Source organism: Excalfactoria chinensis, chromosome 7 (genome assembly GCF_039878825.1).
Source record: "Excalfactoria chinensis isolate bCotChi1 chromosome 7, bCotChi1.hap2, whole genome shotgun sequence".
Classification (NCBI taxonomy): domain Eukaryota; kingdom Metazoa; phylum Chordata; class Aves; order Galliformes; family Phasianidae; genus Excalfactoria; species Excalfactoria chinensis.
The window spans coordinates 10,260,873-10,272,926 of NC_092831.1; the positions used below are offsets into that span (position 1 = coordinate 10,260,873).

General features: G+C 44.8%; 1 protein-coding gene across 7 annotated transcripts in view; it reads right to left on the reverse strand.

Moving 5' to 3' along the window:
- GLI2 (GLI family zinc finger 2) overlaps positions 1 to 12,054 on the reverse strand; it is a 172,700-nt gene that overhangs the window by 122,291 nt on the left and 38,355 nt on the right. For 3 of the 7 annotated variants that reach the window (XM_072341083.1, XM_072341081.1, XM_072341076.1), the window contains exons 1-2: positions 3,939 to 4,042; positions 3,272 to 3,434 (exon numbers count right to left, since the gene is read on the reverse strand). In XM_072341083.1, coding sequence (XP_072197184.1) covers positions 3,272 to 3,404 — 133 coding nt within the window. In that variant the 5' untranslated portion in view covers positions 3,405 to 3,434; positions 3,939 to 4,042. Of the gene's footprint in view, positions 1 to 3,271; positions 3,435 to 3,938; positions 4,043 to 12,054 lie in introns of those variants that run through there. The other 4 variants (XM_072341078.1, XM_072341080.1, XM_072341077.1 and 1 more) reach the window with 4 other exon arrangements.

Below are 12,054 nucleotides of genomic sequence, written 5' to 3' on the forward strand. Positions count from 1 at the left end.
CAGGGTGGGGTAGAGAGAGAAAGGTGCATTCTGGGTCTTGTTAAAGTCAGACACTTAGCATTTTGGAGAACGTGTGTTTAATTTTTACTACAAAGTGAGAAACTCATCTTCCTAAATATCTCTGCCTTTGAAAGAGTGGCTCATTTCAGTTTCTCCCAGAACCACACGCCTGGGCTTCCTTACGTGTGCCACTACTATTGCGGCACTGGCCTGGAAGACCCAACCTGTTCTCACTCATGTGCTGCTCCGCCCCAAAACCTCTTTCCCCTTTAGAGCACCATGCACTTCTAAACATAACGTGCCTTGAGTTGCCCTTCCAGAAATGGAGGCACCAAAAGCGGGAGGCTCTTCCGCAGATTGGACTGTCTGTCACCCCTACAAGTCGTCATTACACAAGCTTCCATCTCAATCACACAAACACATACAGAAACAGAAAAGCACTGACTCCTTAGCTGGCATGATGATAGAAAATTCAGACAGAATTCCTTATGCTTTTGTGTAAGGCCAGTTTCTGATCATCTGATTAATTAGATACCACATATAAAAAATGCAAAGAAGAGCTCTAAAATGGTAGCTTTAGGACACTAAAAATACAACACGGGTTGTAAGCATGAAGGGACTCTTCCCCATTGACAGCATCAACAGTGCTGATCTCTTTTCCTAAAAATATAACTTAACTTATTCAAGGCTACAAACATTTAGGACAAATATTTTAAGCAAGAGAACTGCTAATGGGGACTGGACATATTATTGCAGTGTAGAAATATAGTCTAAATAATAATATAATTAAAAAGCTATTTTTCAATTATCTAACTAATGCTCAGCTTATTGCTTCAATTACCTTAATTGTAAACAAACCCTTATAAATCTATTCATTTCTGCAAGGGAAAAAAGAAAGCCCTGTGATCAGAGGAACATGCCATGTTGGCACTCCATCTGTGTGACTCAGTAAAGAAAGGAGAAATGTGTTGCAAATTACATCTCTTTGCCTCCAGAGCACAGCTTGGTGATCTGCAGCACGAGCTGAGCTTTGCTGCCACTTTCTCACATGCAAGTACAAAGAGTAAAACCTCTACAATAAATAAAATCAAGAGCTGGTGTTGGAGGGAATAAAAGACACACTGGTATGTCCGTGAAGCAGGGTGGGGAGCTTGGCGGCCCTCCCTTTAAAGCCTGTCTGCTGCTGTTCCCTCCTTGAGCTGAACAACATAATTAATCTCCATGCTTCATTTGCTTTCTTCTTTAAGGATATGAGCATAAATATGTATATTCCCAGCCTGTTGTAATTACACTAGTTTAGTGAAGCAAATATGTTATATTAGTATGAACACTATGTAAGTACCGCTACACAGCTTTTTTGTTGTTATCTGCTACATCACATCTTGCAGTTCACTGATGTTAGAAGGAGACTTTGGATTAATTTCTCTACTTAGAAGCACCAGCACTGTGCCCTTTCAGGAGCAAGTGTTATCACTGGGCAGAGTTCAGACAGAAGCCCCTGAGCCCCAACACATGTGTATTACCTGCAGAGCCTGGCGCCTGGAGCCCATCACCAGCTACTTCACTGCTGGCCACTTCAGGTCATTTATTAGCACTTCTCTTCCCAGCGTGATATAGATTTCGCTCTTTACATCTCATTACACAATGCTTTCATCATGCTTCTCCTGACATCTTCAAACAATCCTCCACTCACTTCCTCACTTCCTCTTAATAAAAGGCAAAATATTGAGCCCGTAAATCATTCCTTCCAAAGAGCACACTGCTAATGTGACACATAAAACTGGATGCTTAAAAACTAACCCAGCCTGTGGAGTACTGAGCAGGCTGATAAACATCCCAACCTGGGGGGACTCTGATTTCCATCACATCCCTGTGACCATGGCACAGCCTGCATCCTCAGCAGAGGCACTCCCAGTCCACGTGCCAGATGGGAAGGTGGTGTTGTTCGCAATAGCACATACACAGGCCTTTGAGTTTTAGTACACGCTAAAGAAACACTTTTCTTCAGCTATCAAAGTTTAACAAAGTTGTGAACTGATTTGAGAGAATATAGAACAGCTGCTTCCTCATTCTGCACAACTAAGTCTTCCCAGGTTAGAGTGTAAATGAAAACTGGATAACAAAGGTGTTGAATAGAAAGGAGAGGCAAAGATTTAAGCATTCTGGGCCAGGACCTGCCAACAGAAAACACTAACTCTCCAGATGAGCTTTGTAAGAAACAAAGGAGGCTACAGAGGAATTGTCCTGCTCTCCTGAGAAACCACTGAGTGGTGAAGGAAGGGGTGGAGAAGACTTCATTTTAGGGTAGAATCTGGCTAGCAATAAAGTATATTTTAAACAACAACCAAAGAACTGCCTACAAAGTTTACACAGCTGGAATGTCCCTTGTCACATTCAAGTTGGTGCAGCCCCTTCTAAGTTTGTCTCCTCATGCCCTGCACAAAAAAGACACCCTGTCCTGGTCCCCACCAAGCACAGCCCTCCCACAGCAGAAGTCACCAGGAAGGGCCCTGGCACTACTCCGCAGAACCACTGGCTCCATGCACACATGTATCAGTAAGGGATGTGGCTTCATGGGGCACAATCTTGCTTGCTCCAATCCTGAGTGTCCACAGAACATCAGCATCACACCCACCAAAACTGAGCATGGAACCATACGCAAAGCTCCCTACTGGACTCCAACACCAGCAAAACCATAACTTTGCCAGAAATACTAATTTAAATAAAAAAGAGCCAAGACCTGAACTCTTTCTGATGTAACAGGAACAGCACAGATGGAAGGGTCTTTATTTTCAAAGCCCTTGTGCAGAGGTAGGACCCAAATTCCTCCCAAACTGTGAAATCTCAGCAGTGACAGATGAAGACGACGCAGCCTGTTTAACTCATTAGTGGGATCACAGCCGGTGCACAACACCCTCCCCAACCCCGATAACAGGGTCAGCCCTGCTTTAAACCCTCCACAGAGGAGCAGCTGACACTGCAGCCCTCCACCACGCAGCACCAGTTACACAGCAGCCATAGCGATGGGCTCTCTGATGGGTACCTCCCATTACCCAGACACAAGACAGTGCATGAGGAGTGGCAGTTAGGGGCAGCGACGTTCTGATACCATGTGGTGACACAGCTTCTCCCTCCCATGACCTCCGATGGCCGAGAACCCCAATAAACTCAGCGTGTTCACAGGAGGACAGATGCCACTGTGCTTATTAAATTCTTACAGTCTAATGAAAAACACCCCTGCTGCTTTCAAAGTGTGGAAAACATAAAGTACCTCCTTGTGCCACTGCTGCTCCTGCAGCTGCTAAAGGAGTGGGTTTCTTCCCCGTCTCTGTAAAGCCATCCCCCTCCAGAACCGCACCTTTTCCTTCTTTTTTCCCAGCAGCAGTTGAAGCAGAAGCTTCCATCTTAGATGTTCATCTTCGAGCTCAGCAACCCTGTGGGACAAAGAACAAAGCCAGATTCTGGTCACTCACAGAACAGACAAAAAGGAAACAGCAGAGCTCAAAAGTAACCTGCAAGCAGCAAAGATTTCCTGGGTTCCTAACTGTGGAGACACAGTCAATAAGGCAGTCAGCCACAGCCAACAAGGGCTCAGCCCCACAAGGGTATGAGTGGCTTGAAGCAACTGAAGACCTAAAGGGACCAGGACCAACACACATTTTGGCCTCTTTTGGACTCAGGTTAAATCATAAAGTCTAAAAGGCTTTCTAGGACTGAGGGACAGGTGAGCTACTGGGGATTAGCATGAGAAAAAAAACAATGTATCTGTCCCTTACAAGAACATCACAACCAAATAAACAAATAAATAAATAAAAATAAAGGAACTAGTTAAAACGTTTCCAGTAGTGGTAATGCAGATAAAAACACACAAAGTTGGGTTTGTTTGTTTTCCCAATTGGTGTTTATTCAGTATCTTGGTGCTGAACCCACAACCTCACCTTCTCAGTGGTAATCAGGGTGTAAACCACAGTAGGTCTGGAGAAGACGAGAGGTGGTAAGGACCAACATCCATTGATTCCTCTCCCTCCCAAGGAAATTTTCCTCTGCTGACCAGGGGAAAATCAGCTGCAGCTTCACACCCATTATAAATGGCAAATTAAGCACAGGTGAAAGCTCCACAAAACAGGAGGCATCCAAGCACAAGCAACATTTAAAGAAACAACAGCTCTCAACCTCTTGCTGGCTTGATCATTTGTTCATGTATCAAACTTCTCTTGTCTCCCAAAGAAAATACAATACGTGCATCCCACATAACTGGGGTTTCTACTAAAAGTGCAGGCATTCAAATAATTTCACTTCCCTCATTTTAACTTGTTTTATTTCCAGTGCCTCCAGTTGCCTCCTGGCACTCCCAGCCCCAGGCTGGGCCTGGGAGAACCCACTGCTAATTCCTCCTTTCCTTTCTATTTTTAATGCAGACCCACAATTTTTTCAGATGCAAATTCTGAAATGCAAAATTTTCATCTCCTGAGACGCTCTGGAGCATCCTACCTGTCTTCTTATTGGGGTTGCATGGAGCAGCCAAAAGATGCTGGGAAACCAGAGAACTCTTTTTGCGTACAGGTAGTCTTACTGCCATTGTATCAACTTAAACTTTTCCAGCGGGGAAAACAAAATGCCAAACAAAATGCTGTTGCTATCACTGTTCCTTATTACCAAGCTCTAAGCACCAGCCCTTCCCAGCTTAGCAGAGGTAGCACACAGTCCTGTTCTCCCTGGTTCCCCTGCTGTTCAACACCCTCTGTTTCTCCACTCAAGACCAGATGTCCTAACTCTTTCCTCCTCTACTTACCAGCTGCCTTACCACACTGGCTATTCCATGAATGCACTGCCATTCCTGATGGCACCCCTCCAGCACCACCACTCCAGCAGGGTGGTGATCCCAGGTGCCTTGCAGGCACAGCCCCTGTTGACGGCACCACTAAGTGACAGCTATGTGGTCACAATTTGCAGCTGTAAACAGCAAGGCTCACATTAGAAACGATGACACCCATGCAATTACAGGCTTTAGTGATGCTCCAGTGAGCACTGAGACAGCCCTGAGGTCCTGTCCCAGCATGTACTGGGTTTGGTGGCAAACATGGGATGGGTTCCTGGGGGCCAGGACTTCACAGCCGTTTAATCCTGAAACCAGGTTGGGTTACAGATCATGTATGACATAAATACACCCAAACTGGAAGAGCATTTGACCTAGGCCTGACAGCCTTGGCTTCTGTTCGTTAAGCAAACAAACCTCAGAGGCTGCCTTACAAGCCCCCACCTGTTTCTTCTTAGTCCCTGCTTTCAGGGCTTTGCGCTCCCGTTTGAAACCAGCCGCTCACCCTCACAGCCCCAGGCCGCCCTGACCCCATGGGAGGCTTCCTTGGGGGGCAGTGGGAGGGGAGGGGGAAACTGGAAACAGAAATTGCTCTCCAGCGAAGCGTGCAGATCAGAGCCCTGTTTTCTTTTTCAGAGAGGTGCCTCAAGTGGCATCTCTAAACCCTTGCCACAGGCACCTCAGTAGGGATCCGGCTTTAGAGATGTGTCATTCATCCAACCCAAATTTGACAAGAGATCAGGCCCACGTCTAAAAACCTGGCATCTGTAGCTGTATGCTTTGTTGCCAAACAAATTTGGAATTATAAATAAATAAATAAATAAATAAATAAAAATAATAATAATAATAAAATCATATGATTCAAATAAAAGGTTGCATTAAACAAGTAAATCTATCCCTAATAATAGATTAGCAAAAAAACCCCAACACAACAACAACAAAAAAAGCACCATCTCTAATCTTCAAGGATTTAGGATAATAAGCCTGTAATGATTTTTGCTTTGCCAAGGCACTCTGGGCAGGGCTGCCTGGAGGCTCTCACTTTTGGAGCCTTCCCCCTGGGCAGCAATGACCAAAAGCTGCTCCCCTCCAACAGCCGTCCATCCCAGAGCTGACTGTCCCAGCCCAGAGGATGCAAACATCCTCCCAGCCAGACACTGTCCTGTGGAGCAAAGGGGCACCAATACCATATCTGCCCTGTCTGCAAGGTGCTTTGAGATAATGGAGGCACAGTCGCATGGAAGTATTTTTATTACTGGAACGAGAAGATATATGGCTGGAAGCACTCGATCCACACCATCCAGAAGTACGGCATTCATTTTTTAAGCAATGTATGCTTTGCTTTCTGTTCAATGCTAAACTTTTCTCGCTGCTCTGTGCCACACAGAACTTATAAATTCAATGACAGATTAATCTTAGCAGCGAGACATTTGGCATGAAAAAAGGTTTCACAGGGAGCCTGCATTTTCCTGTAAAGAGCATGCATTTAGGAGTGACTGTACGGAGAAAGACCCCGTGCACTTATTCAAGCACAAGTCCCTGCCCTCCGTCATTACTCAGAATTAGAAACCCAAAATGGATTACTCAGATTGTTCCTAAGGTTTGTAGCATTCTCTGCAGGAGGAGGGCTGGGTAATTGATTTTGACACTAATACCGGCACTATTCATATGCCCTGTAATATAATTCTGCAGCGACACTAAAAAGGCAGCCATCTGAGATCTGAACAAGGAAAGTGCTATATGATTTGCCCTGGACAACCCCAACTATTTTAACAGCTGCATTGTATATTAAAAGGGAGAAATCCCAGCAGAATTAAAAACAACAAAGTCACATTTGCCTTTGAGGGAAAACCAGGAGCCATAAACTTTCCTAATAAAACAATCCCTCCTGCTAAGCACTTGGGCAATAGTTGAACACTCTGTCCCAGGCTGCCTGTCTCTTGGAGAGCATCAGCCTGAAAAGGGATGGGCTTTGGGAATAAACAGATCCTCATCAGACATACCCCCACCCCGCACATCCTTTGCTTGAAAACACATTTCCTTCTTTGGGAGTCCTTTTTCAGCAGGATCCCCCCTTTTCCTTCCCCAACCTGACCCCTGGAAGCTGGAACAATCCCACCAAGCCCTGTCCTTGAGCACCTGTGGGTTCTGGGTTCTGCCCACCACCCCAACACTGACACAATGCAGCATTTGGCAGCTACTGCTAGTAGCTTTTTAGTTAGGATAAACAAAGAGTTGGTCCCACCAGCTCTTCCTTTGCAGGGGATTGTGTTCTAGAGCTAAAGCCTTCTGAATACACAATCTGCTTATGAAATTCAGCACGAGCCAACCGTTTTAAACACTGCCTTAATACAGTGGCTGCTGTGATCCTTTTCAGTCTCCCAGGGTTTGAGCCAAATTATGTTCTCAGTTACACGGAAGTAGCAGCAGTTAACCCAGTGAAGTCATAAGCTCTATACCAGAGCAAAACCTGACCCCTCTATTTTCTTTTATATCAGCAACAGCTTCAGATTACTAAAGAACATTTACTCTGCCCACATGCCTCTACTCAGCGCTGGGACTATCCAAACATGCTGCCTGGTGCTGAAGGATCTACAAAGTATTCACAGAGCAGCGTTCTCAAGTAGAAGCAGAATAAATGTTAATTCAGAACTAATCAGTTTTGGGTTCCTCCAGGGTTGGTAACACCTGGAAATTAGCACTGTGTGCTGGGGGGAGAGGGGGAAAGGGGAAACATGCAAAGTGATGGCTCTCTGCTTGGAAGCCCCTGCTGCCCCATTGTGGATGCCCCATCCCTGGAAGTGTTCAAGGCCAGGTTGGATGGGGCCCTGGGCAGGCTGAGCTGGTGCCCCATTTAGTGGTCGGCACCACTGTGCGCAGCAGGGGGTTGGAACTGGATGACTTCTGAGGTCTCTTCCACCCCCAGCCATTCTGTGATTCTATGATTCTTCCAAGCTTTAGAAGGCTTCTCTGGTGGGTCCTCACCCCCCCGGGAGACGCTGTGGGGAGGGTACAAAAGAAGCAAAGATGTTGACAGAGTGGCATTAAGAGGAGACCCTGCAGCTCAAGGCTTCCCTTTTTCTATCCCCTTCCCCAGCTACCACTTAGTGGAGAGTTATACGAGACGAAAGAAAGGAAGGAGCTTTCAGCAAAGAGAACAGAAAGACAAACAAGTTCTGCCAGCTCTCCTCCAAATGGAGGGCTAAAACTGGCCAGACAGCTGGTAGCTCACAAGGCTTCACCGAGTGGTTCCAGCCTGTGGCAAAAATCACATTACTCCAAAGATTGCGTGTGTGGGGAAAAGGGTGCTGGGGGAGTGACAACAAAAAGAAGAAAAATCTAAAACCCCAACCAGGAGAGCTGGCAACACTGCAATAGTTATACAGGCTCTGGAATGTACAAAGACTGAAATCAGAGACTTAGCATCTCTTTTGAACTTCAAAAACAACAAGTCTCTTCAAATCACTCTGTTAATTGGCTTTAAATGAGAGTTCTAAGTTTAATGAACAAATCTTACACGTATGGCATGAAACAGATATGCTTCTAGATGTACTTCCTGATCAACACCATCTGTCTTTTCCATATGGCAACAGCAAAGCAAAAGTATGGGGAAGGATCACTCCAGCCTTGCTGTGAGGGGTCAGGGTGCAGCCGGGACTGCCTGGCTCTTGGCAGCATTCCTCTGTAATGCGATCACCTCTGAATATCACTTCCAACCAATTCCAGAACATCAGGGGCTCTTCCAGGCCCCACTGAGCACAACTCTGCCTACTGAGGTAAAGAAAGTAGGTGAGGTATTGGAAATGCACAATGGGAAGGAGACAGAAGGGGAGGAGAAATGTTGGCACAGATGACTGTGGGATCTAGAGTAATGGGTTCCTAAAGGAACAGGTTGCCAGGGAAGTGGTGGATGCCTCGTCCTCGGAGGCATTCAAAGTCAGGCTGGACCAGGCTCTGAGCACCTGATTGAGCTGTAGGTGTCTGTATTTGCTGCATCAGACATTGGATCAGATGGCAAAGACAGAAAATAATGGCACAGGAAAGGGAAAGAGAGACTGCAAAAAAAGGTGCTGCCTCTTTTTGAGGAGACAAAGACACGCCATGGCATGGTATCTAGCTTGGAAGGAAGGCACAGCACAGAAGGGAGAGAAACAGAAAACATCCAGAGAACCTTCAAGGAAGCAAAATGGAGAACTAAAAGTGTCTGGTGAAAGAGCTGTACCCTGCTCCAGGGAATGCAGCCTGCTGGTATACTCCATTTTCAACAAGATGCAAGGCTGCACTACTTCACATGGTGCCAGGCGTGTGATGGGAAGCAATCTGAAATACACCTGAGAACAAGCCCCAGCTGCTGTCCCTACTATCCTTCCACTTCTATCTGACAAGGTCAGCACAGTTTGTGGCAGTGGTCAGAAAAGATCACCATCTGCAAGGAATTTTAGTATTTGACTACCTCCCCAGCTGGGTGCTCTTTGGAGGCCTTCCAGCAGCAACCAGACACCAAGCAGTCATTGGGCTGCAAGGGTGCAAAGCACTATGGCACCCAGTGCCCTGCAACACAAATCCTGCACAGGGCTGGCAGAGGTGGCATAGGACCTACAGGAGCCTTGTGCTTTTCAGGAACGACAGCCAGAGGCCAGGTTATCCTAGGACACTCATGGACACCAGATGCCAACAGTGAGGTCACAGAATTGAAATATGTTTTTTTCCTTACTAAACCCGTCTACTTTACAGGCTGTGGTTACTGGATAGGATACGACATGGAATAAAAGAACTCACTTCTTTGGGTTTAATCTGCTGATTTGGTGTTTTTCATGAACACTGTTGCTTTAATGTCGCTGTTTCCTTACAAATAAGACCGATTTATAAAGTATCAGATAAACTTGAATCATTTCCCCACTTCAAGTAGATTTTCAAGCTGCCAACCTGGGAGCCTTGAACAGAAATTATCTTTTAGATTCTGGGTTAAAAACAACTCTAATACATCATCAAAACACAGGAGTAGACATAAAAGCTCAAAACCAGACGCAGATTCGGCACTGGTCCATGCTGAGACATGCAGGCTGGGGTACACGACTTTCCTTTCTCTCTCAGAAGTTATCTTTGTTTCTTTCTTTGGAAGAACTGAGATGGATGGAGGAGTGGAGGCTGGAGGGAAGAATCTTTTGTGGTGGAACAGGAAAACAAAGTCGTACCTTTTCTAAGCCAATCTTACTTGTCTTATCATGAGAAATTTTTTATTACACAAATTCCAACCTCTGAAAAACTGTCAAAGATAAGCAAAACACTCCTGCATTCAGACTCTGTGTTAACTTGCTGCAAAAATATGGGAGGACGCCACCAGGTAAACAAAAACTGTTCAAAAGTGATGCGTCACCATTAGAATCAGCCCATGAAATCTTCACTTGATTTTGTGTTGTTGTTGTTGTAATGGAGGGCGAGTGTTGGCAAAAGGGTTGTCTTGTGTTTTTGATGTGAATCCTAAGAAGTTTTTAGTTTCCTATAGCAGAACTTTCTGTTGTTTTTTGTTGATTTCTTTTTTTCCCCCTCAGAAAAACTGTGTGTACTTAACAAAAAAGTGTTGTTCTAATTTTAGGAAACCTTCACACAAGAAGAGTATGAGGGAAAAAAAAAAGGAGCAAAACAAACAGGAAGAACTCGATCGAGACTTCATGCTCTAACAAGAGCAGAAACTGTTAATAGCTAACATGTCAGATAAACCATCTATGGTGCCTGGCAGGTTTACCTGGGCGGGTAGCAGCTGAACTTGGATTGCATTAAAACCAGCAGTTAAGCTCTTTACAACAAAATTAGTATATAATTCCAAACAGGTAATAATTAACCTATTGCCTTTTCAGCAGGTCTATGAGTAAGAAATATAAAGAAAATAAATTGTGCATGTTAAAGTCAAACTGCAAGTCTGATTCCAAACAGAGATGTTCATGCAGGTTCCACGAGCAGGTGAGGGCTGATGAAGGATGTTTGGCCAGGAGAAAAAGAGCTGCCTTGAAATCAGAGAGATTAGGGCGAGTTTATGAGAAGGTTGAAGTGCACGTTCTGTTGGCTGGTAATGACTGAAGGAGAATCTTCTCAGGGTTTCACTTCTGTACTGCAGCAGTTTGGACACTTTCAACTACCATGAATGAAACTCTGAATACAAACCATATGCAGTGAAGTATAATGGACTCCTTTATGTACAGATGGGATGAGTAATGCTGTCCCATAGTAACTAGTCCATCTACATGACACTGAACAGTCTCCAAAGTTTGGGCAAGAAAACTATCATTTGGCTCAAGGAATGTAAAACCTCTGCTTTGAGAAATGAAAGATGACAGATTGCATTGCTGCAAAAATCCCTATAGCAACTGGGTTTTTGCAGAACATGCAACATTACAAATCTTGGTTTATTTTTATACATTCCAGTTAAACTTCATCGGTCTATTGAATCTTTCCTCCAGAGGCACACGTGTAAGTATGTAGAAGATAGAAGCCTGGGAAGGAAACAAGAATGTAATTAAAAACAAAAATGCAACACTTCAATTGGCTCGTTTTCCTCTACTGAACACACACACCACAAAAGCTGCTATTCCATGCTGGGTAGAAACACATATTGTCTTTATAATACTACAGTTGCCTGCTGAAGGCAGGATGCAGACCACATAAAATGGTTGGCAGTCCATTAACTGGAGAACAGAGAAAACTGCTCCAGATGGGGCTGGGAGAAGAGTTTCTGATGGGACCATAGACTGTTTGGGGTCGGATGGGACCTCTGGAGGTGATCTGGACCAACTTCACAAGTAACAAGGATCCAATCACTGGCATTTGCTGACTCCAAAACTGTCAAAGTATTGACCATCCAACTAGATGGACAGAAAATAGCTATGTGGGATGTACCCATGAAGAAAGATTATGAAACCACCAAGAGTCAGTGAAAGGAACTTAATATGCAGGAAAATGAACCGAATACTCTGAATGAAAACAGCATTCACTTCTGCAGGCTGCAGTACAGGTTAAAGTGTTCTTTGCAATTCCAGAAACTATCAGCTAAGTAGGAAATGCAGTGCCTCAATTTTTAGCAGCGTAAGTCCATCTTCTGCACAGAAAAAATGAGTGTACAGCGTGGCTGGTTATCATTTCAGCAGAAGGGAATAAGTCTTTCAGGAGACAAGCTACAGTATTCAGGAGGGTATTAAGCTAATGACAAAAGACAAGGGTGAAAATGAGCACTCATTTAGCCA